The sequence below is a fragment of the Bombina bombina genome, chromosome 3 (assembly GCF_027579735.1).
Source record: "Bombina bombina isolate aBomBom1 chromosome 3, aBomBom1.pri, whole genome shotgun sequence".
Lineage (NCBI taxonomy): Eukaryota > Metazoa > Chordata > Amphibia > Anura > Bombinatoridae > Bombina > Bombina bombina.
The window spans coordinates 321567193-321589374 of record NC_069501.1 but is presented as its reverse complement, the minus strand read 5'-3'; the positions used below and the strand labels follow the sequence as shown (position 1 = coordinate 321589374).

At 37.5% G+C, this 22182-nt stretch overlaps 1 protein-coding gene across 4 annotated transcripts in view; it reads left to right on the top strand.

The window, feature by feature from the left end:
• The window catches only part of LOC128653239 (interleukin-5 receptor subunit alpha), a 125262-nt gene extending 103389 nt beyond the window's left edge, over nucleotides 1-21873 (top strand). For all 4 annotated transcript variants that reach the window (XM_053706425.1, XM_053706423.1, XM_053706424.1 and 1 more), the window contains 3 exons: nucleotides 2301-2439; nucleotides 15259-15348; nucleotides 21780-21873. In XM_053706425.1, the coding sequence (XP_053562400.1) occupies nucleotides 2301-2439; nucleotides 15259-15348; nucleotides 21780-21790 (240 nt within the window). In that variant the 3' untranslated portion in view covers nucleotides 21791-21873. The remainder of the gene's footprint in view (nucleotides 1-2300; nucleotides 2440-15258; nucleotides 15349-21779) is intronic.
• Nucleotides 21874-22182: the final 309 nt, after the last annotated feature.

The following is a 22182-nucleotide window of genomic DNA, read 5'->3' as shown; positions in this document are numbered from 1 at the left end:
ACCTTTTTTTCCAGTCATGTGACTGCTATTGAAAATCATTGAGAAGCAGTGCATTTATTAAAATAGCCAGTAGGTGGAGCTGTCCGCTTGTGTTGCAGCAAAGCCAAGCACGCTGAAATTAATCAGTTTAACCAGACCTGAGCTATCGAGCAGATTTCAAAGGAACAAGATCTTCCTGTCTATAACACAGTCCAGATTGGAATGCATAGAAAAAACTGTTTGCAGAAAAATGCAAGTGAAGTCTGTGTTATGTGATTATTTTATTAGGTTAATAATTCTGTTTAGCAAATGTTTTTGTTCATTTAACTTAGTTTAATTATATATTCTGTGTTGTGTGATTATTTTATTAGGTTTATAATGCTGTCTAGCATGTAAAATCTTAATTTCAAAGCTTTTAAAATAATGTATTCGGTGTTACTTATGACAATTTTGAGAGGGGCCTGGAACCTATCTCCCTCACTTCCCATTGACTTACATTATAAACTGGGTTTCAAGTTACAACAGTTTCGATTTACAACCATTCCTTCTGGAACCTAACCCCGGCGTAAACTGAGGGCTACCTGTACACTAAAAAAAGCTCCCTTAAAAAAACCTATACTAAAACTACCCCCAAAAACTCTTTAAAAAAAATATCTAAAAATCGCCCTGAAAAGAGCGAGTGATTATAATTATTTTGCAAAATAAGTGATTAAAGGGACAGTCTAGTCAAAATTAAACTTTCACTTTTAACATCAAATTTGCTTTGTTCTCTTAATACTCTTTTTTGAAAGCTAAACCTATGTAGGCTCATATGCTAATTTCTAAGCCCTTGAAGGCTGCCTCTTATCTCAGTGAATTTTGACAGTTTCACAGATATACAGCGCTAGTTCATGTGTGTCATATAGATAACATTGTGCAAACTCCTGTGGAGTCAGCACTGATTGGCTAAAGTGCAAGTCAAAAGAACTTAGATAAGGGGGTAGTTTGCAGAGGCTTCGATACAAGGTAATCACAGAGGCAAAAAGCGTATTAATATAACAGTGTTGGTTATTCATAACTGGGGAATGGGTAATAATGAGATTGTCTATCTTTTTAAAAAATAAACATTTTCAAGTAGACTGTCCCTTTAAGCTCTTTAAAAAAAAAAGTGATTAAGCTATTTTGCAAAAAAACAACTATACACCTGACACCCCCCCCCCAAAAAAAAAACTAACGCTAAACCCCAAGGTTTTTACTCACCATCTTAAATCTGGCTCCTTTGGGGGGCAATGGCGGGTCTATAGCGGCGGTCCCCTGGCGGTGCTCCTCTATCCTCTTGAGCGATCGTCTTCTGATCTTCCACCTGATCCGTCTTCATGTTGTCACCACAGCACACTGAAGATTGAATGTAAGGTTCCCTCCTTATATAGAGGTGCCCAGCCAATAGAATGAAAGCTCATGTAAAAAGAGTAAGTTAATGAGATCGCAATATTGCAATATCACGCTCACGTTGACGTTACCTGCCCGCACATAATCTAGCCCTGGGTGCAAAAATGACAAGAGACATACATGTGCATCCCTTAATCAGCAGCTATCTCCCAAAAGTGTATTGCTGCTCCTGAGCCTACCTAGGTATGTTTTTCAACAAATGATTTAGAGACAATGAAGCAAATTAAAAAATAGAAACCAAATGAAAATGTGTTTAAAATAGCATGCTGTATCTGCATCATGAAAGTTTAATTTTGACTTTTTTGTCCTATTAAGTATATTTAAAAAGTAAGTTAAATATAGTGGCATGTTCTTTTAATTGCTTGTAAAATATATAATGTTAGTATGCAATATATACAATCTTTCACTTAAGGTCCTTAGGGCATGATTCTCTACAACTCTCTGTAATGTCAAGATTTTGTAAGATGCCTTGTGATTGCAATGTTTTAAAAGCATATTTTATCTTGGAAACTGTGTATCTCATTAAGGGGAGTTCACTAATATGCTTTATGTTAAGGAGAGACACTAACCTTACAATATAATGCTCAGTAAAATAAGAGGATGGATTATCTCCATAATGGTGAGTTTTTAACAGCTGAGCCCTATGAAAATGTACATTTTTACTCCTAAATAAATTTTGCAGTATGTCTCATTTTTAAATTCAACACAAATGCATCACTTATATTGGAAAGATTCATTAATGTAGTCATAACATTGTAATTTATTAACAATGTTAACTTTATTTAAGTGATGATTTAAAGTTTTTTGTAAAATATCTGAGCAGAAATTAGAACACTGGTTTATAATCATTATCTGCTGAACTTGTTACATTAAATTTTTCTTCAAAATTGTAGATTATTGATTGTGGCAAAGCTGAGTATGTGTTTTCTGATTTGGATAAAGAAAGTAAATATGCCATTCAAATCCAAGCAAAAAAGTGTAACGAAGGAAAATACTGGGGTGTATGGAGTGAACCTGTATACATAGGTAAAGGTAAGATACAAATGTTTAGCATTTATATTCAAGGCACAACAGTTTATATGTATTTTATAGTTACTAAATAACAAAATAAATAAAGGGAAATATTTATATGCACAGTTACGGCTAGATTTAGAGTTGGGCGGTAGCGGTAAAAACCAGCGTTAGGAGCCTCTAACGCTGGTTTTTACCGCCCTCTGGTATTTGGAGTCAGTCAGGAAAGGGTCTAACGCTCACTTTACAGCCGCGACTTTTCCATACCGCAGATCCCCCTACGCCATTTGCGTATCCTATCTTTTCAATGGGATCTTTCTAACGCCGGTATTTAGAGTCGTGGCTGAAGTGAGCGTTAGAAATCTAACGACAAAACTCCAGCCGCAGAAAAAAGTCAGTAGTTAAGAGCTTTCTGGGCTAACGCCGGTTTATAAAGCTCTTAACTACTGTGCTCTAAAGTACACTAACACCCATAAACTACCTATGTACCCCTAAACCGAGGCCCCCCCACATCGCCGCCACACTATTAAATTTTTTAACCCCTAATCTGCCGCTCCGTACACCGCCGCCAGCTAAATTATCTCTATGTACCCCTAATCTGCTGCCCCTAATGCCGCCGACCCCTATATTATATTTATTAGCCCCAACTATAGTTGCTCTTTCAACCATTCACACACTCCCTAAAACAATAACAATCTAAATGTTGATATAAAAACCAATGAATAAATGCAAATTGGATTCGTATCGAAACCAGAAGGTGCAATGTATTTCTAGAAAGAACTTAAAAATAATAATGTCTCTTCCTGATAAAAAGTTTATGATAAGAATTTATGCACAGTACAATTTATGACAAGTCCGCTACAGCAGGGTAAAGTGCCAGGTTTTAGTCTCTTTTAAAATTGATTTTCCCAAATGACAACAGCCGTCGGTCTTTTTTCACCGGCGCTGTATATAATTTGCAAGTGAGTTAGACTTCAATGTTTTACGGAAATCTCCGTTGTTATCCTGTGTATTTTGAGGCTATCCGCCTTCTTACCGTGACTCCACTTGTATCTCAGCCGCTCTGCTACAGACAATCAACCACACACCGGCGGCTTCCAAGACTCCTACGTCACCTGGTTTCCGGAACCTCCAGGTGGTTCAGACTTGCGCAAGTCTATTACGAGGTGTAGGGAGACCTCTAATCCTGGTTCTATTACCGCTCTTCAGTACTTCCAAGTACGCGGTGAAAGATTCTCCTCCAGTCTTCGTCTATCGAATAGACTAATAGCAGAAAAGGCAACTTTATGTAATAGCAGGGTGAATCCTCTACGCGTTTCAACCCGTGTGGGTCTTTGGGTCGATAGACGAAGACTGGAGGAGAATCTTTCACCGCGTACTTGGAAGTACTGAAGAGCGGTAATAGAACCAGGATTAGAGGTCTCCCTACACCTCGTAATAGACTTGCGCAAGTCTGAACCACCTGGAGGTTCCGGAAACCAGGTGACGTAGGAGTCTTGGAAGCCGTCGGTGTGTGGTTGATTGTCTGTAGCAGAGCGGCTGAGATACAAGTGGAGTCACGGTAAGAAGGCGGATAGCCTCAAAATACACAGGATAACAACGGAGATTTCCGTAAAACATTGAAGTCTAACTCACTTGCAAATTATATACAGCGCCGGTGAAAAAAGACCGACGGCTGTTGTCATTTGGGAAAATCAATTTTAAAAGAGACTAAAACCTGGCACTTTACCCTGCTGTAGCGGACTTGTCATAAATTGTACTGTGCATAAATTCTTATCATAAACTTTTTATCAGGAAGAGACATTATTATTTTTAAGTTCTTTCTAGAAATACATTGCACCTTCTGGTTTCGATACAAATCCAATTTGCATTTATTCATTGGTTTCTATATCAACATTTAGATTGTTATTGTTTTAGGGAGTGTGTGAATGGTTGAAAGAGCAACTATAGTTGGGAATGAATGTATATTGTTTTAGATTTTGATTATTAATTGTGATTTTGGAACTGTTCATCAAATAAACCTTTTTTATATACTAGATCTGCTTATTAATTAAATATTTTGAATATTTTAATATATTTAAGACCATAGTAGGTTTGAATTTATTCCCTAACGTTTGATCTATTCCCTACAGAGGTAATTATATTTGTTTTGCATATCTACTGAATCTCCTGCTTTAAGCGCCCACTGTTTTATAATAAATTTGTTATTTAAATTGTTACTATCCAGGAAGGGGATAGTTTCACAGTGAGGCTTTGGAGATTAGATTCAGCGCTTCACCCACACTACTGTTCTAAATTTATTAGCCCCCCCCAACGTCGCCGCCACCTACCTACACTTATTAACCCCTAATCTGCCGAGCGGACCGCACCGCTACTATAATAAAGTTATTAACCCCTAATCCGCCTCACTCCCGCCTCAATAACCCTATAATAAATAGTATTAACCCCTAATCTGTCCTCCCTAACATCGCCGATTGAACTTTTTTAATTTAGAATAGGGTAGGGCATTTTTTTATTTCAGGGGTCTTTGTTATTTTATTAGGGGGCTTAGAGTAGGTGTAATTAGTTTAAAATTGTTGTAATATTTTTCTAATGTTTGTAAATATTTTTTTATTTTTTGTAACTTAGCTTTTTTTATTTTTTGTACTTTAGTTAGTTTATTTAATTGTAGTTATTTGTAGGTATTTTATTTAATTTATTTATTGATAGTGTAGTGTTAGGTTTAATTGTAACTTAGGTTAGGATTTATTTTTCAGGTAATTTTGTAATTATTTTAACTAGGTAGCTATTAAATAGTTATTAACTATTTAATAGCTATTGTACCTGGTTAAAATAAATACAAAGTTGCCTGTAAAATAAATATTAATCCTAAAATAGCTACAATATAATTATAATTTATATTGTAGCTATATTAGGGTTTATTTTACAGGTAAGTATTTAGCTTTAAATAGGAATAATTTATTTAATAAGAGTTAATTTATTTAGTTAGATAAAAATTATATTTAACTTAGGGGGGTGTTAGTGTTAGGGTTAGATTTAGCCTTAGGGGTTAATACATTTATTATAGTAGCGGTGAGCTCCGATCGGCAGATTAGGGGTTATTTATTGTAGGTAGCTGGCGGTGACGTTGTGGGGGGCAGATTAGGGGTTAATAAATATAATATAGGGGTTGGCGGTGTTAGGGGCAGCAGATTAGGAGTACATAACTATAATGTATGTTGCGGCGGTATACGGAGCGGCAGATTAGGGGTTAATAATAATACGCAGGTGTCAGCGATAGCGGGGGCGGCAGATTAGGGGTTAATAAGTGTAAGGTTAGGGGTGTTTAGACTCGGGGTTCATGTTAGAGTGTTAGGTGCAGACGTAGGAAGTGTTTCCCCATAGAAAACAATGGGGCTGCGTTAGGAGCTGAACGCTGCTTTTTTGCAGGTGTTAGGTTTTTTTTCAGCTCAAAATGTCCCATTGTTTCTATGGGGGAATCGTGCACGAGCACGTTTTTGAAGCTGGCCGCGTCCGTAAGCGCAGCTGGTATCGAGAGTTGCAGTGGCGTTAAATTATGCTCTACGCTCCCTTTTTGGAGCCTAACGCACTGAAAACGCAGCCCTTCTGTGAACTGTAAATACCAGCGGTATTTAAAAGGTGCGGGGGAAAAAAAGCACGCGTAGCTAACGCACACCCTTTGGCTGCAGAACTCTAAATCTAGCCGTTAAATGAGTATACAATGGGTTCCCGTTTATCAATGCCTGGACGGACAAGGTTCGCTTCAGCGAACCTGTCCGCACGGGATCGCAAAAAGCAGGCAGCAATAAGTTGCCCGCATTTAACATTGCATAAGTGCCTGGTTGTGCAATGCCACCCCATGTCCAGGCTTTTCCAATGGTGTGTCATATTTTTTGTGAATGGCCTTGTTCTTTGAGTATCGTTTGTTCCCTTTGCTCTTGCACCTATATCGACACACCTATTTCCTAACTTCCTATAAAGGATGAACTCACCCTTATCTAATTGCTTGGTATTTGTGCGCCTACTCTGAGCAACTGCACTCAAGCTTCAAGCCATTCTTTGATTCGGAATCTCCTGAACTACTGCTCCCAGCATCTATCGTGTGACGTCACACGCCACCGGAAGTGCACTCGACTTCGTCTCTCAGCTTAACTGTTAGCCGCATCTCGCTCCAGACAACTTTGCTAAATACAACTGGACTTTGTCCCACTTGCTACCTTCATCCTTACCGGTAAGCGACCAAACAGAGTTATATTTAGAAGTCATACCGGAGCTCAGCTGAAATAATAAATGTTACTTTGGGAATCATTCTACATATGCTTCCAAACTGTTGTTACTGGATACTAGATGTGACTAAATACCAACTGTTGTAATATATTAGTTAAACAGATATTGACAAAGAGATCTCTCCTAGGTTAGTAAGGAAATTCTACAATGCTGGCATATTAATTATTTATCTTGCAAGAACTTAGGGCTTCCATGCTTTATTCTATGTTATCATCAGCACTTACTCAATTACTGGTTAAGCTGTTTTTACCCTGTGCAAAGAAGTAATATTCTCCCATCTCAGAAGTGAAAGCAGCATTACCGTATATTATCTGAAAGGGGATTGTAGAGACACCACAATTACCACATTCCTATTCACCTATGTGGGAAGTGCTCTCCATCACCCATCCAACACATAAAAATTAACCTGCAGCTGAGGTCCTTATCTACCTCTATTTTTCTCAAATTTAGGGAAGAATTAATCCTTCACTAATACCAAGCCCAGAACATGGACCCAGCAGGATTAATCAGCCATGTGGAGGCACTCACACTGACTGTAGAAAATTTAACTAAGGGAATGACTGCCTTACAAACAGAGAACACCTCTCTTAAAAAGTACATTAACAACAAAATTGACACACTTAAGGTTACTTTAAGTACCCACGAGCCACAGCCTAACCCCCTCAACCTTTCTCAGGTAACCGCAATGAATTTAGAGAATTTAAAAATTCTTGTTACCTATACTTTCAGTTAAAACCAAAAACCTATCCCAATGACCACTTAAAGGTTTTGACCACTATTTCTTATTTACGGGGAGAACCACGCATATGGGCTAATTTTTTCTTTGAGACTGATGACCCAATTCTTTTTTCACTCGAACAATTCTTTAAAGCTATGGCACAACTCTATGACGACCCTTTTAAGCAGCTCTCAGCTGAAACAGCTATGCGCTCCCTACGCCAAAACAAGAGACAAGTTGAGGAATATATAACAGACTTTAAAAATACTCCGCTGATACCCTCTGGAATGACTTGTCCTTGAGAAATCAATTTCGCTTGGGCTTGTCTGACGCCCTTAAAGACGAACTTGCCAGACAACCATTACCTGACACCCTTGACCAACTTATAGATCTATCCATAACCTTAGATAGACGTATTAGAGAACGACGTTCTGAAAGACGTTACCCAGACACAGTACAAAAACACCCACACAATCTACACACTCCCACACTACCATCCAAATCTACCACCAAGTCATCATCATTCCAATGGAACTTGGCTTTATAAGAGGACCTTTAACCCACAGGAAAAACTCAGGCGTAAGGCTAACGACTTATGCATGTACTGTGGGGGATTAGACCATACCATCAGAGAATGTACCCAATTGCAACGTAAGAATGGTAAGCATAGGAAGGTACAAATATGTTTTTCCCTAAAACATTCTCAAACTAACCATTGCTCTCTACCTATTCTGTTGCAGTGGGAACATCAGCGACTGCAGACCCAAGCAATACTTGATTCTGGTGCCAGCACAACTACATTGACTTTGACTATGTACACTTAAATAAAATACCGTTACTTAAAAAGTTAAACCCAAGTCTCCTTCGTTTTGTAGATGGTAAAGAAATTTCCACTGGTCCAATAACACATCATACTATTCCACTACGCATAACCACTGATACACATCATACCGAATTTGCCTCTTTTGATGTAATACCTTCACCCCATTTTCCCCTGTAATTTTAGGATTCAATGGTTCATAAAAACATGATCCCACTATTATTTGGTCTAACTCTACCGTCTCATTTAATTCCTCCTATTGTAAAGACAATTGCCTTTTCCATGAACAGCTGCTTCTCACAGAACCTGTCACTGTACCTCAAGAATATATCCAATTCACTGACGTTTTTAGCAAAAAGGGACTCAGAGGTTCTACCACCCCCATAGGACATATGACTGTCCTATAGACCTACTACCAGGTGGTAGATATACCATATGGCCATATATTTCCTCTGTCTGATTCTGAACTACAACTCTCAAGACTTACCTAAAAGAAAACTTAGAAAAGGGATTCTTACGTCCTCTAACCTCTCCTGCAGGTGCAAGGGTTATTCTTTGTTAGAAACAAAGACCAATCTCTCAGACAATTCATTGACTTCAGAGAATTAAACAAACGTACCATAAAAAACAGATACACCTCTACCCTTAATCCCTCAACTAATAGACAGATTGAAAGATGCCTTCTTTCTACACTAAATTTGACCTCAGAGGTGCCTATAATTTAGTTAGAATCAAATCAGGACATGAATGGTTGACAGCTTTCCGTACTCGCTACGGTTTATATGAATACACAGTAATGCCTTTTGGTCTGTGTAATGCCCCTGCCACATTTCAATATTTTATCAATGATATATTCAGAGACTTACTAGATCTCTTCGTAGTATTTACCTCGATGACATTTTGATATATTCTCCCACTCTCGAGGAGCATATAAAGCAACGTCAAAATTGTCTTAGAGGAAAATTCCCTCTATGTGAAATTAGAAAAGTGTATTTTCCACTCAAGAAGGATCAATTTCCTGGGTTATGAAATCACCCCAGTTGGTATACAAATGGAAGGTAATAAGGTAACGCTATTCTCAAATGGCCAGCTCGACAACTAAGAGGGATGTCCAGAGGTTTATGGCTTTGCTAATTTCTATCGCAAATTTGTAAAGATTTTGCTGCCCTAACCAGAACCACTAACCCACCTCACAAAAAAGGAGGGAAGGTTCATATGGAGATGAACAATTACAACAAATCTTTGACTTCTTAAAATTCTGCATTTACATCAGCTCCAATTCTACGATTTCCCAATCCTAATACTCCAGTTTATCCTTGAGGTAGACGCCTGCTAATTATGCACTTGGAGCTTATATTGTCCAAAGACAAACTAGCACCGAACCCCTACATCCACCAGTTGCCTTCTATTCCAGGGTTATGACCTCCTCCTGAATTGAACTACCCGATAGGGGATAAGGAACTATTGGCAATTAAGGCATCATTGGAACATGGAGACAATTACTCGAAGGTACTGAATAACCAATCTTGATATATACTGATCACAAAAATTTGGAGTACCTCAAAAGCTATCGGGACTCTCTCTGCACGACAGGTACGTTGGGAATTTATTCCTTGCCCGTTTTAACTTTCTCATCAACCTATAGACCTGCTTCTAGAATAAAAAGGCTGATGACTCTTTCTCGCCAATTTCCTCAACCCTTATCCATCCTGAAGAATCTTTCTCTAATCCCTCTAGAACGTTTTATAGGACTCTCTGTAACCCATACTAAGCTTTTCAGAGATGATAACAAATGAAAGATGCCACCCTACCTAAATCTGCCCTGAACCAATATTCCGATGGATTATACCATCATCATGACAAGTTTACGTACCCCCTGTCCTTAGGGAACAAGTATTAAGCACACTTCATGAGTCACTACTGGTTGGACATCCAGGCATCAACAAGACTTCAAGAACTCCTCTCTCGTTTTTTCTGGTGGCCTAATCTTTTATCTGATACAGCCAATTATGTAAAGACTTGTAAGGTTTGTGCTGTTCTCAAAATCCTCTAGGACCTCAGCTACGGGTAATTGGATACTCTCTACCCCACTCCAGAACGTCCTTGGTCAGATATTGCCATTGATTTCATTGTCGATCTACCAATTTCTAGCAGGACAGAACACTATCCTTAGTAGTTGTAGATCTATTTAGTAAGATGGCTCATTTTATCCCTACATAAACTACCTACTACACTTGAGACGGTCACTTTACTCCTCTCTCATGTCTTCAAGTTACATGGACTTCCAACTACCATTACCTCTGATAGAGGGGACTCAATTCACCAGCAGACTGTGGAAGGAATTATGCCCGCACTCTCCGTATCACCAGCCGCCTCAGTACTTCATTTCACCCACAGACTAATGGTCAAACAGAAAGGGCTAATCAATGGATTGAGACAATATCCTCCGCTGTTTCATTTCAGCTCGACAGGATAATTGGGTAGACTCCTACCTCCTGCTGAGTTCGCTTTCAACAACCACTACCACAGTTCCACCAAACCTTCACCATTTTTTATCAACTATGGATTCCATCCACTTTTCATTGGCAGAACTCTAACCAAAACACCTGTCCAGTGGTGAATGAACTGGTAAACACAGATTTCGGATGCTTTTTCATTAACAACTGAAAATATAAAGCTTGCCAAAGAAAGTTACAAACGCCACTTGGATAAAAGACATTCACCATCCCCAGAATATCGACTGGGTGATTACGTTTGGCTTTCTACTCGTAACCTTCGTCTGCCTTTCCCCTCCAAGAAGCTTTCCTCTACTTATATAGGACCATTTCCCCATTGCTAGAATAGTGAATGCAATCCCGGTTTGACTTTGACCTTACCAGCCCATATGAGGATACTCATCCTACCTTCCATGTTTCCCTCCTCAAACCCCTATCGCACTCTCCGTCAACATTTATTCAGGATCTTCATCTACATTCGTTGCCTCTGCCTCCGGTACGAATATGAGGTCCACAGTATCCCTTGACTCTCGTCTCCTCAAGAGGCTCTCTACAGTATTTGATACATTGAAGGGTTACCGACTCGGAGGATTCTTGGGAACCAGCTGCTAACCTCTCGGCTCCCGACTCCTTGCCCAGTTTCATAGCCGCCATCCTGACCGTTCCTGCTCCTGATCCCCGGAGTTGATCATTTGGGGGGGGATCCTGTCATTTTTTTTGTGATTGGCCTTGTTCTTGGAGTATCGTTTGTTCCCTTTGCTCTTGCACCTATATCGACACACCTATTTCCTAACTTCCTATAAAGGATGAACTCACCCTTATCTAATTGCTTGGTATTTGTGCCGCCTACTCTGAGCAACTGCACTCAAGCTTCAAGCCATTCTTTGATTCGGAATCTCTCTGAACTACTGCTCCCAGCATCTATCGTGTGAAGTCACACGCCAACCGGAAGTGCACTCGACCTTCGTCTCTCAGCTTAACTGTTAGCCGCATCTACGCTCCAGACAACTTTGCTAAATACAACTGGACTTTGTTCCCACTTGCTACCTTCATCCTTACCGGTAAGCGACCAAACAGAGTTATATTTAGAAGTCATACCGGAGCTCAGCTGAAATAAATAAATGTTACTTTGGGAATCATTCTACATATGCTTCCAAACTGTTGTTTCTGGATACTAGATGTGACTAAATACAACTGTTGTAATATATTAGTTTAAACAGATATTGACAAAGAGATCTCTCCTAGGTTAGTAAGGAAATTCTACAATGCTGGCATATTAATTATTTATCTTGCAAGAACTTAGGGCTTCCATGCTTTATTCTATGTTATCATCAGCACTTACTCAATTACTGGTTAAGCTGTTTTTACCCTGTGCAAAGAAGTAAATATTCTCCCATCTCAGAAGTGAAAGCAGCATTACCGTATATTATCTGAAGGGGATTGTAGAGACACCACAATTACCCACAATTCCTATTCACCTATGTGGGAAGTGCTCTCCATCACCAATCCAACACATAAAAATTAACCTGCAGCAGAGGTCCCTTATCTACCTCTATTTTTCTCAAATTTAGGGGAAGAATTAATCCTTACATGGTGTATGAGTAGGGGCTGTCAATAACCCTAGGCGAACGAGTCAGGGGTGATTACAATTTGACAGCTATGATCTGGCGTACAGGTCTAGAAGCAGCGGTCTGATAACCACTGCTTCTCAACTATAGGCTGCAGGCTTGCTCATGTACATATGACAGCTAGATAAATGGAGCCCAATGTGTCATTATTTGTAAAGGAAGCGGCATTCTAGTATGATTTAGCTCTTCACAATCTTGCTGCAACTTGTGAAAAGATCTTGAGTATACTAAAGGCTAGGTTTAGGGTTAGTGATACTGCTAATGTTAGGGCGGGCCTTAATTTAGGTTTAGGATGATTAAAGTAAGAGCTAGATTGGGTTTACAGCAAGGTCTAGGTTTGGAACTGGATATGACTAGTTCTAAAGATAGGGCTAGTGTAAAGGCTATTGGCTCCATTTATCAAGCTGTAGATGCAAGTGGGAGTCCTTGCGGTGCATGCTTTCCCATGCAAGTCTACAATCAACTATTTATGAAGCTGTGTTCATAAAACTTCTGCTTCTTTACATCTCTACCACCTCAGAGCCTGACTTAAAGTGGTGGCTAATTCTCCCCCTTTTAAAATCAGATCTGGAATGCTAGTGATATTTTAGATGGAGTTTCATTCATCAGTTTGTAATGAAGTTGTGCATAACTTACTTTTTAAAATAGATATGAAATTAAAATTCCCTATGATCCACCTCTCACTACATAAGTCCAATTGTCCAATCAGCACTCTAGCTACAACAAAAGTGCCATATGGGATAGTGCTGGAAAATAATACAAACCGATAGCGCACCGACTTTTGAAGTCAATGGTGGAGTGCAGGGTATTTGAATTTTATATCTATATAAAAAGCAAGTTAGAGCGTAAACTTATTACAATTGATGAATTATTCTGCATCTAGTATATTACTAACATTCCTGATCTGATTTTAAAAATAGGAGAGTTTACTATCACCTGTAATTGTGGTTGAATGAAAGCATGGTGGGTGCGCATAACAAGCATTTCCTCCTGTAATCATAAAAAATACATGCAGCAGATGCTGCTTGTCACCCTAAACCTAAACAGATGTACAGGTTCCTTAGCTGGGAACCTTGTCCCTTTTTGCTGGGGTTAGTGCCAGTGATAGGGCTAATACTAGGCATAAGTTAATGTTCGGTTTAGGTTTAACTGTTTGGATGAATAAATAAATATAATTCTGTCCGCAAAGCTTGCACAACAGTAAAACAACTCCATCACTCTACAATGGAGTCTGCAGTAGAAGCACTGATATACTGTCAGACATTAATAGGTTAAAGGTGCTAAGTACGTTTTTTTTTTCTTTGTTACATATAAAAGAAATAATTTCCAAATGTATTACAGTTTTTTATTAGCACATTAAACTGATGCTCCTGTATTAAGTCATGTTTGTTTTTACGCTTCTGAGGTTCATCAATAAAGCAGATATCTACTTATCAGCCAGTGAGAAATCAGACCCAAAGGCACTTTCTCTTCCTGATAGCTTAAAAAAAGACAAAAAGAAAACACAGATTTTAAATTGTGAAATATGTTATGTCCTTTATATGCTGATGCTCTACCAAAGTAGTACCCAGAGGGGGCACCCTGGTTCAATTTTAGCAAATTAACACCTATAAATACTACATTCATTAGAAGGGTTAGTAAAAAAAAACAGCACTATTTATATGGAGAAGTCCAATTTTATTATCTAATAAACGTTCAAGGACTCTTTAATAGTCTAATGGCACATTAAATCAATTACTCAATCAGAATTGATCTATCTATCTATCTATCTATCTATCTATCTGTCTGTCTGTCTGTCTGTCTATCTATCTGTCTATATCTATCTATCTATCTCTATCTATCTATCTATCTATCTATCTATCTATCTATCTATCTATCTATCTATCTATCTATCTATCTAATATCTATCTATCTATCATATCTATCACCTATATTCAACATTGCTAATAAAATTAACATTACATATATTACTAATAAAAGTCCAGTGAGTGCTGCCTCTTCTTTGTTCCTTGTTTGTTTAAAGGGACACTGTACCCAAAAAAATTCTTTCGTGATTCTGATTGAGCATGAAATTTTAAGCAACTTTCTAATTTACTCCTATTATCAAATTTTCTTCATTCTCTTGGTATTCTTAGTTGAAATGCAAGAATGTAAGTTTAGATGCCGACCCATTTTTTGGTGAACAACCTGGGTTGTCCTTGCTGATTGGTGGATAAATTCATCCACCAATAAAAAAGTGCTGTCCAGAATACTGAAACCAAAAAAAATCTTAGATGCCTTCTTTTTCAAATAATGATAGCAAGAGAGAACGAAGAAAAATTAATAATAGGAGTAAATTAGAAAGTTGCTTAAAATTGCATGCTCTTTCTGAATTACAAAAGAAAAAATTTGGGTTCAGTGTCCCTTTAAGTGTGGCGATATATATAAAAGGGCCACACATAAGGTTTTTTTTATTACTCACTGAGTTCCTATTCCACTGACCAGTTGTTCACTTCCTAACAGCTTGCTTTTTCTTTCTTTTCTATGCATTATAGACATTTATTTTGTTTAATTTCTCTTATTAAAAAAATAAAACAATTACAAGACAGTTATCTTTTGAATGAATAATAATAAAAAAATCTTAAAGGTACTATGTCATCAAATGAAATTAAGAAAAAATAGTTAAGAGAAAATGTTAAGGGAAATCATATGCCTGAAAATGTATGTAACAAATTGATAAAGTTATTCAAATTTTACAGTTTGAAATTAGCACCAAAAAAACAAAAAAACTCTTGCAGCAGCAAGACCATTTCTCTCTTTTAACAGTCCAAAGCTATGTTTAAAATGTAATCACATTAACTTCACTTCCATGATTAATACTAATCCATAAAAAATACTTTATTTTCTCCACAGAAAATGAAAGTTTTCCAAAATGGTTGCTACTACTTATCATCATCATTGCACAACTATCACTGGAGTATTTTTACTATACTTATTTAAACGGTAAGCAGTCTGACCCATGCCTAATCATGTATTATTGATTTACCAAAAATGATGTTTGACACCATTAAGATAACATATTTAACTATATATGTTCATGAGAATTATAAGTAGCACAATGTGAAGAACATACTGTATAGTAATTATCTTTTTAAACTTTTAGTGCCAGATTACGAGTGGAGCGGCAAATGTTTGCGTGCAAGCAATAAGGGGTTTAATGCAGGGCTCTATTCCAATCCCGCTGGTATTATGAGTTTAAGGTAAACTTGATTGCTTGAGTACAATTTTGAAGCACGATAGAATGATACCGCAATATCAGAGCTCTGGTTAAACTTTTGCAAAAACTAAAAAAGTAGCACAAAACACATAAAAATTAAAATACAAAGTATAATTACATTCATAATAACACTATCTAATAAAAATTATTCACAAAATATATTTCACACAAAAGTTATAAGCGCTCAAAGATATAAGATCTCAGGTGTTAGGGAAAAAAGGCTATATATGCTTCTATATGTATACATATGTATTTATATGTGTATATATGTATTTACAGACACATATACACATATAAACACATAAATATACTGTCCGGTGGGGCAAAAAAGTATTTAGTTAGCCAACAATTGTGCAGTTCTCCCACTTAAGAAGATGAGAGAGGCCTGTAATTTTCATCATAGGTATACCTCAACTATGAGAGACAAAATGTGGAAACAAATCCAGACAATCACATTGTCTGATTTCGATATAATTTATTTGCATAATATGGTGGAAAATAAGTATTTGGTCAATATCAAAAGTTCATCTCAATACTTTGTTATATATCCTTTGTTGGCAATGACAGAGGTCAAACATTTTCTGTAAGTCTTCACAAGGTTGTCACACCACTGTTGCTGGTATGTTGGCCCATTCCTGCATGCAGATCTCCTCTAGAGCAGTGATGTTTTGGGGCTGTCGCTGGGCAAACATGGACTTTCAACTCCCTCCAAAGGTTTTCTATGGGGTTGAGATATGGAGACTGGCTAGGCCACGCCAGAACCTTGATATGCTTCTTACAGAGCCACTCCTTGGTTATCCTGGCTGTGTGCTTCGGGTCATTGTCATGTTGGAAGACCCAGCCACGTTTCATCTCAATGCCCTTGCTGATGGAAGGAGGTTTGCACTCAAAATCTCACAATACATGGCCCCATTCATTCTTTCATGTACATGGATCAGTCGTCCTGTTCCCTTTGCAGAGAAACAGCCCCAAAGCATGATGTTGCAACCCCCATGCTTCACAGTACGTATGGTGTTCTTTGGTTGCACTCAGCATTCTCTCTCGTCCAAACACAACAAGTTGTGTTTCTACCAAACAGTTCTACTTTGGTTTCATCTGACCATATGGTATTCTCCCAATCTGCTTCTGGATCATCCAAATGCTCTCTAGCATACTTCAGATGGGCCCCGGACATGTACTGGCTTAAGCAGGGGGGACACGTCTGGCACTGCAGGATCTGAGTCCCTGGTGGCGTAGTGTGTTACTGATGGTAGCCCTTTGTTAAGTTGGTCCCAGCTCTCTGCAGGTCATTCACTAGGTTCCCCCGTGTGGTTCTGGGATGTTTTCTCACCGTTCTTTTGATCATTTTAAACCGCACGGGGTCAGATCTTGCATGGAGCCCCAGATCGAGGGAGATTATCAGTGGTCTGGTATGTCTTCCATTTTCTAATTTATTGCTCCCACAGTTGATTTCTTCACACCTAGCTGCTTGCCTATTGCAGATTCAGTCTTTCCAGCCTGGTGCAGGTCCTACAATTTTGTTTTCTGGTGTCCTTCGACAGCTCTTTGGTCATCACCATAGTGGAGTTGGAGTGTGGACTGTTTGAGGTTGTGGACAGGTGTCCTTTAACATGATAACAAGTTTAAACAGTTGCCATTAATACAGGTAATGAGTGGAGGACAGAGGAGCCTCTTAAAGAAGAAGATACCAGGTCTGTGAGAGACAGAAATCTTGCTTGTTTGTAGGTGACCAAATACTAATTTTCCACCATAAATGCAAATAAATTCTTTCCAAATCAGACAATGTGATTGTCTGGATTTGTTTCCACATTTTGTCTCTCATAGTTGGAGGTATACCTATGATGAAAATTACAGGCCTCTCTCATCTTCTTAAGTTGGAGAACTTGCACAATTGGTGGCTGACTAAAATACTTTTTTGCCCCACTGTATATGTTATACATATATAGACCATATATATATCAGTGAATTGGAGCCCTTTGCAGTTAAGTAGATGAAAACATGTAAAAACATATTATGCAATATTCATATTTTGTAAAGTGTTATATACTGTGTATTTACTGAAAATATTTCACATTCCAATATTCTGCACATAGCAGAATAAGTTTTAAGTATTTCTAAATAGATAATTATATATATATATACAGGGAGTGCAGAATTATTAGGCAAGTTGTATTTTTGAGGATTAATTTTATTATTGAACAACAAACCATGTTCTCAATGAACCCAAAAACTCATTAATATCAAATCTGAATAGTTTTGGAAGTAGTTTTTAGTTTGTTTTTAGTTATAGCTATTTTAGGGGGATATCTGTGTGTGCAGGTGACTATTACTGTGCGTAATTATTAGGCAACTTAACAAAAAACAAATATATACCCATTTCAATTATTTATTTTTACCAGTGAAACCAATATAACATCTCAACATTCACAAATATACATTTCTGACATTCAAAAACAAAACAAAAAACAAATCAGTGACCAATATAGCCACCTTTCTTTGCAAGGACACTCAAAAGCCTGCCATCCATGGATTATGTCAGTGTTTTGATCTGTTCACCATCAAAATTGCGTGCAGCAGCAACACAGCCTCCCAGACACTGTTCAGAGAGGTGTACTGTTTTCCCTCCTTGTAAATCTCACATTTGATGATGGACCACAGGTTCTCAATGGGGGTTCAGATCAGGTGAACAAGGAGGCCATGTCATTAGATTTTCTTCTTTTATACCCTTTCTTGCCAGCCACGCTGTGGAGTACTTGGACGCGTGTGATGGAGCATTGTCCTGCATGAAAATCATGTTTTTCTTGAAGGATGCAGACTTCTTCCTGTACCACTGCTTGAAGAAGGTGTCTTCCCAGAAACTGGCAGTAGGACTGGGAGTTGAGCTTGACTCCATCCTCAACCCGAAAAGGCCCCCACAAGCTCATCTTTGATGATACCAGCCCAAACCAGTACTCCACCTCCACCTTGCTGGCGTCTGAGTCGGACTGGAGCTCTCTGCCCTTTACCAATCCAGCCACGGGCCCATCCATCTGGCCCATCAAGACTCACTCTCATTTCATCAGTCCATAAAACCTTAGAAAAATCAGTCTTGAGATATTTCTTGGCCCAGTCTTGACGTTTCAGCTTGTGTGTCTTGTTCAGTGGTGGGTCGTCTTTCAGCCTTTCTTACCTTGGCCATGTCTCTGAGTATTGCACACCTTGTGCTTTTGGGCACTCCAGTGATGTTGCAGCTCTGAAATATGGCCAACTGGTGGCAAGTGGCATCTTGGCAGCTGCACGCTTGACTTTTCTCAGTTCATGGGCAGTTATTTTGCGCCTTGGTTTTTCCACACGCTTCTTGCGACCCTGTTGACTATTTTGAATGAAATGCTCGATTGTTCGACTGATCACGCTTCAGAAGCTTTGCCATTTTAAGAGTGCTGCATCCCTCTGCAAGATATCTCACTATTTTTGACTTTTCTGAGCCTGTCAAGTCCTTCTTTTGACCCATTTTGTCAAAGGAAAGGAAGTTGCCTAATAATTATGCACACCTGATATAGGGTGTTGATGTCATTAGACCACACCCCTTCTCATTACAGAGATGCAAATCACCTAATATGCCTTAATTGGTAGTAGGCTTTCGAGCCTATACAGCTTGGAGTAAGACAACATGCATAAAGAGGATGATGTGGTCAAAATACTCATTTGCCTAATAATTCTGCACTCCCTGTATATATATATATATATATGTATATATATATATATATATGTGTGTATTAATGAATAAATAGAACATATTCATCTATGTGAAGAACATTGGAATGTAAAATATTCAAATTTTGATGTTGGGTTAACACACTTGAGAGTATGCGATCAGGTTTGCGCAAGAGTGGGGGTGTTCGGTTTTTTCACCACTTTTTTTCTCCATTGACTTTTAAGAAGGAATACTTGAACACTACTCACATATCCATAGGTTCGGCTTTTGCACTCATTGGGTTAGCATAACGATTGAAAACAGTTTACTTTCAACTAATAATATGAGCACAACCCGAAAAGCACAATAAATGTTACTTCTAGCTCAATTAACGCTCAAGCTTGAGTGTTTAATAGCACTTCACTTTTAATCTGGCCTAAATGGGACACAGACATCAAGATTAAATTCATATAAAGAAAAACAATAACAAATATTTAATTCTATCTCTTGGTATGTTTGTTGAAACATAGCTTATTTTCATGACAGAATACCTAGTAGACTCATGAGCGTGTACATGACCTGAGCACTGTATGACAACTGCAACATAATGCTCAATCCACATGCACGCTCCAAAGCCTCCCTAGGTATTCTGGCATAGAATTTAGGTAAGATTCAAAGGATACCAAAGAAGTTAATTTGACAGTAGAACCAAATTTGGAACTTTAATTTAGATTTCCATTTCCCTTTAATCATTTTAGTGCTTCAGTCTATTCATGATAATCTGATGTAATGTATTTTCATATCTTGATCATTTTCATTTAGAAAATTAGATTGTAAACTCAATCCCTGGGGTTTCAAAATGTTGGTTTGATGTATTATTAAAGTGACACATATACCCCATTATCATATATTCTTGTTGTTTTGTATCCTTTGTTGAAAAGCAGGAAAAAAAGCTTGGGAGTCTGCATGTGTCTGAGGCACTCTATATGGTATTGGTTTTTGCAAGACTATTATATATTAGCAAGAGCACTAAATGGCAGCACTTTTTCCTGCTTTGTTGTCCTCCAGACATGTTCATGCTGCCTACCTAGGTATCTCTTCAACAAAGAATACCCCAAGAATTAAGCAAATTTGATGATAGAAGTAAATTGGAAGAATTTATTTTAATAGTATGCTCTGTCTGAATTATGAAACAAATTATATTGGTTCTGTGCCCCTTTAAAACAATGTTTAGTGGGAAATCTCACTTTTCTTATATGGTTAATTATTTTGCATTATAAAACTACAGGGTTGATTTAACCACTGAGTTGGTTTTACTTGTTACAATCAATATAATCTTCTTGCATAGCTATTATTAGAGATATTAGTTGTTAATATTTTATTATTTAATTTCAGAACTGTTAGAATTCAGTATGTGTTTATTCATTTTAATTAAAATTATATATCAGTACTTGATAATAATTTAGCAAAAATTGCCCCTTGGATTATGTACTTTTATAATAACTGTTTATCTTTCTTTCTTTCTTCTCTTTTTCATTCATTCTTTTTCTTTTGCTTTCTTTCTCTCTTTCTTTCTTTCATTCATTCTTTTTCATTCTTTCTTTCTTTCTTTCTCACACTTTTGTTCATTTTCTTTTGCTTTTTCTTTCTTTCTTTCTTTCTCTTTCTCACTCTTTTGTTCATTTTCTTTTGCTTTTCTCACTCTTTTGTTCACTTTCTTTCTTTCTTTCTCTCTCTCTTTCTCTCTCTTTCTCCTCTTTCTCTCTCTCTCTTTCTTTCTTTCTTTCTTTCTTTCTTTCTTTCTTTCTTTCTTTCTTTCTTTCTCTCTCTCTCTCTCTCTCTCTCTCTCTCTCTCTCTTTCTTTCTTTCTTTCCATGAAAGAGTTGTAAAGTGAAAAGTGTTTCAATTCACGTTAAAAGCCATACAGCTGCATGAGATGTGTAATTTCCACTAATGCTCATGGGCACTTCCGTTTAATGGTCACTAGTTGATAGGTACTTTCTGTTACTGGATAGGTACTTCCTGTTACTGCTATACATCTATGAGCAGTTGTGGCATGTTCAGGCAGTAATAAGGTCAACATTGAACTCACCTGTATAAATAATGCAATTTAGCTCTACATTTTATAATGGATGCCGCATTTTAAAAAAATTAAAATTAACAGTAAGAAGTGCTTCAACCATAAAGGTAACTGCTCACCCGAGCATCTCTTTAGATGTGTGCTCTTGCAGGCCAAGGCTGCTTCATTGATACTGTTACCGGGCACACAGTAGTGTAAACAGTGAGTATATGATTAGGTTTACTTGAGTCTCCTTTTTGAAATATTATTATAATAAATTCACAATTTTCACAAGGTGTTGTTTCTTTCTATTTTTGTATGGTTTTATTCATTTATTGTGTAAGCTTGTCACACATAAACAAGACATTTGTTAGGGTACTAGCTAATAATACTTTTTATTATATTTTTATTTATTTATATTTCAGATTTCTGGTAAATTTCTTCACTACAGCTATTCCAAACCCATCAATGGAACTCAAATCATTTTTGTCATCAAATGGAATTTATATTCAGGTAATCTTTTTATTGATATTAGAAGGGTTTCATCTTTGGTTGTATTATATAGTGATTAAATAACACAAAATTTGCTGCAGATAACCACTGAATTGTACAATGTATTATTTATTTAGTCTCTATTTGCAATTATTCCAGAGGTACTACACATAAGGAGAATGTCACATCTAAAATACTTTCTTTTATCATTTTGCGTCACTGAAATACAATATATTTTACTGCATCACTCATCAGTGGGAAAAAAAAATCATCCAATAATATTTACGCCAATACTGATTTAATTGTAATATACACCACTTCAATGGCCTCTACATG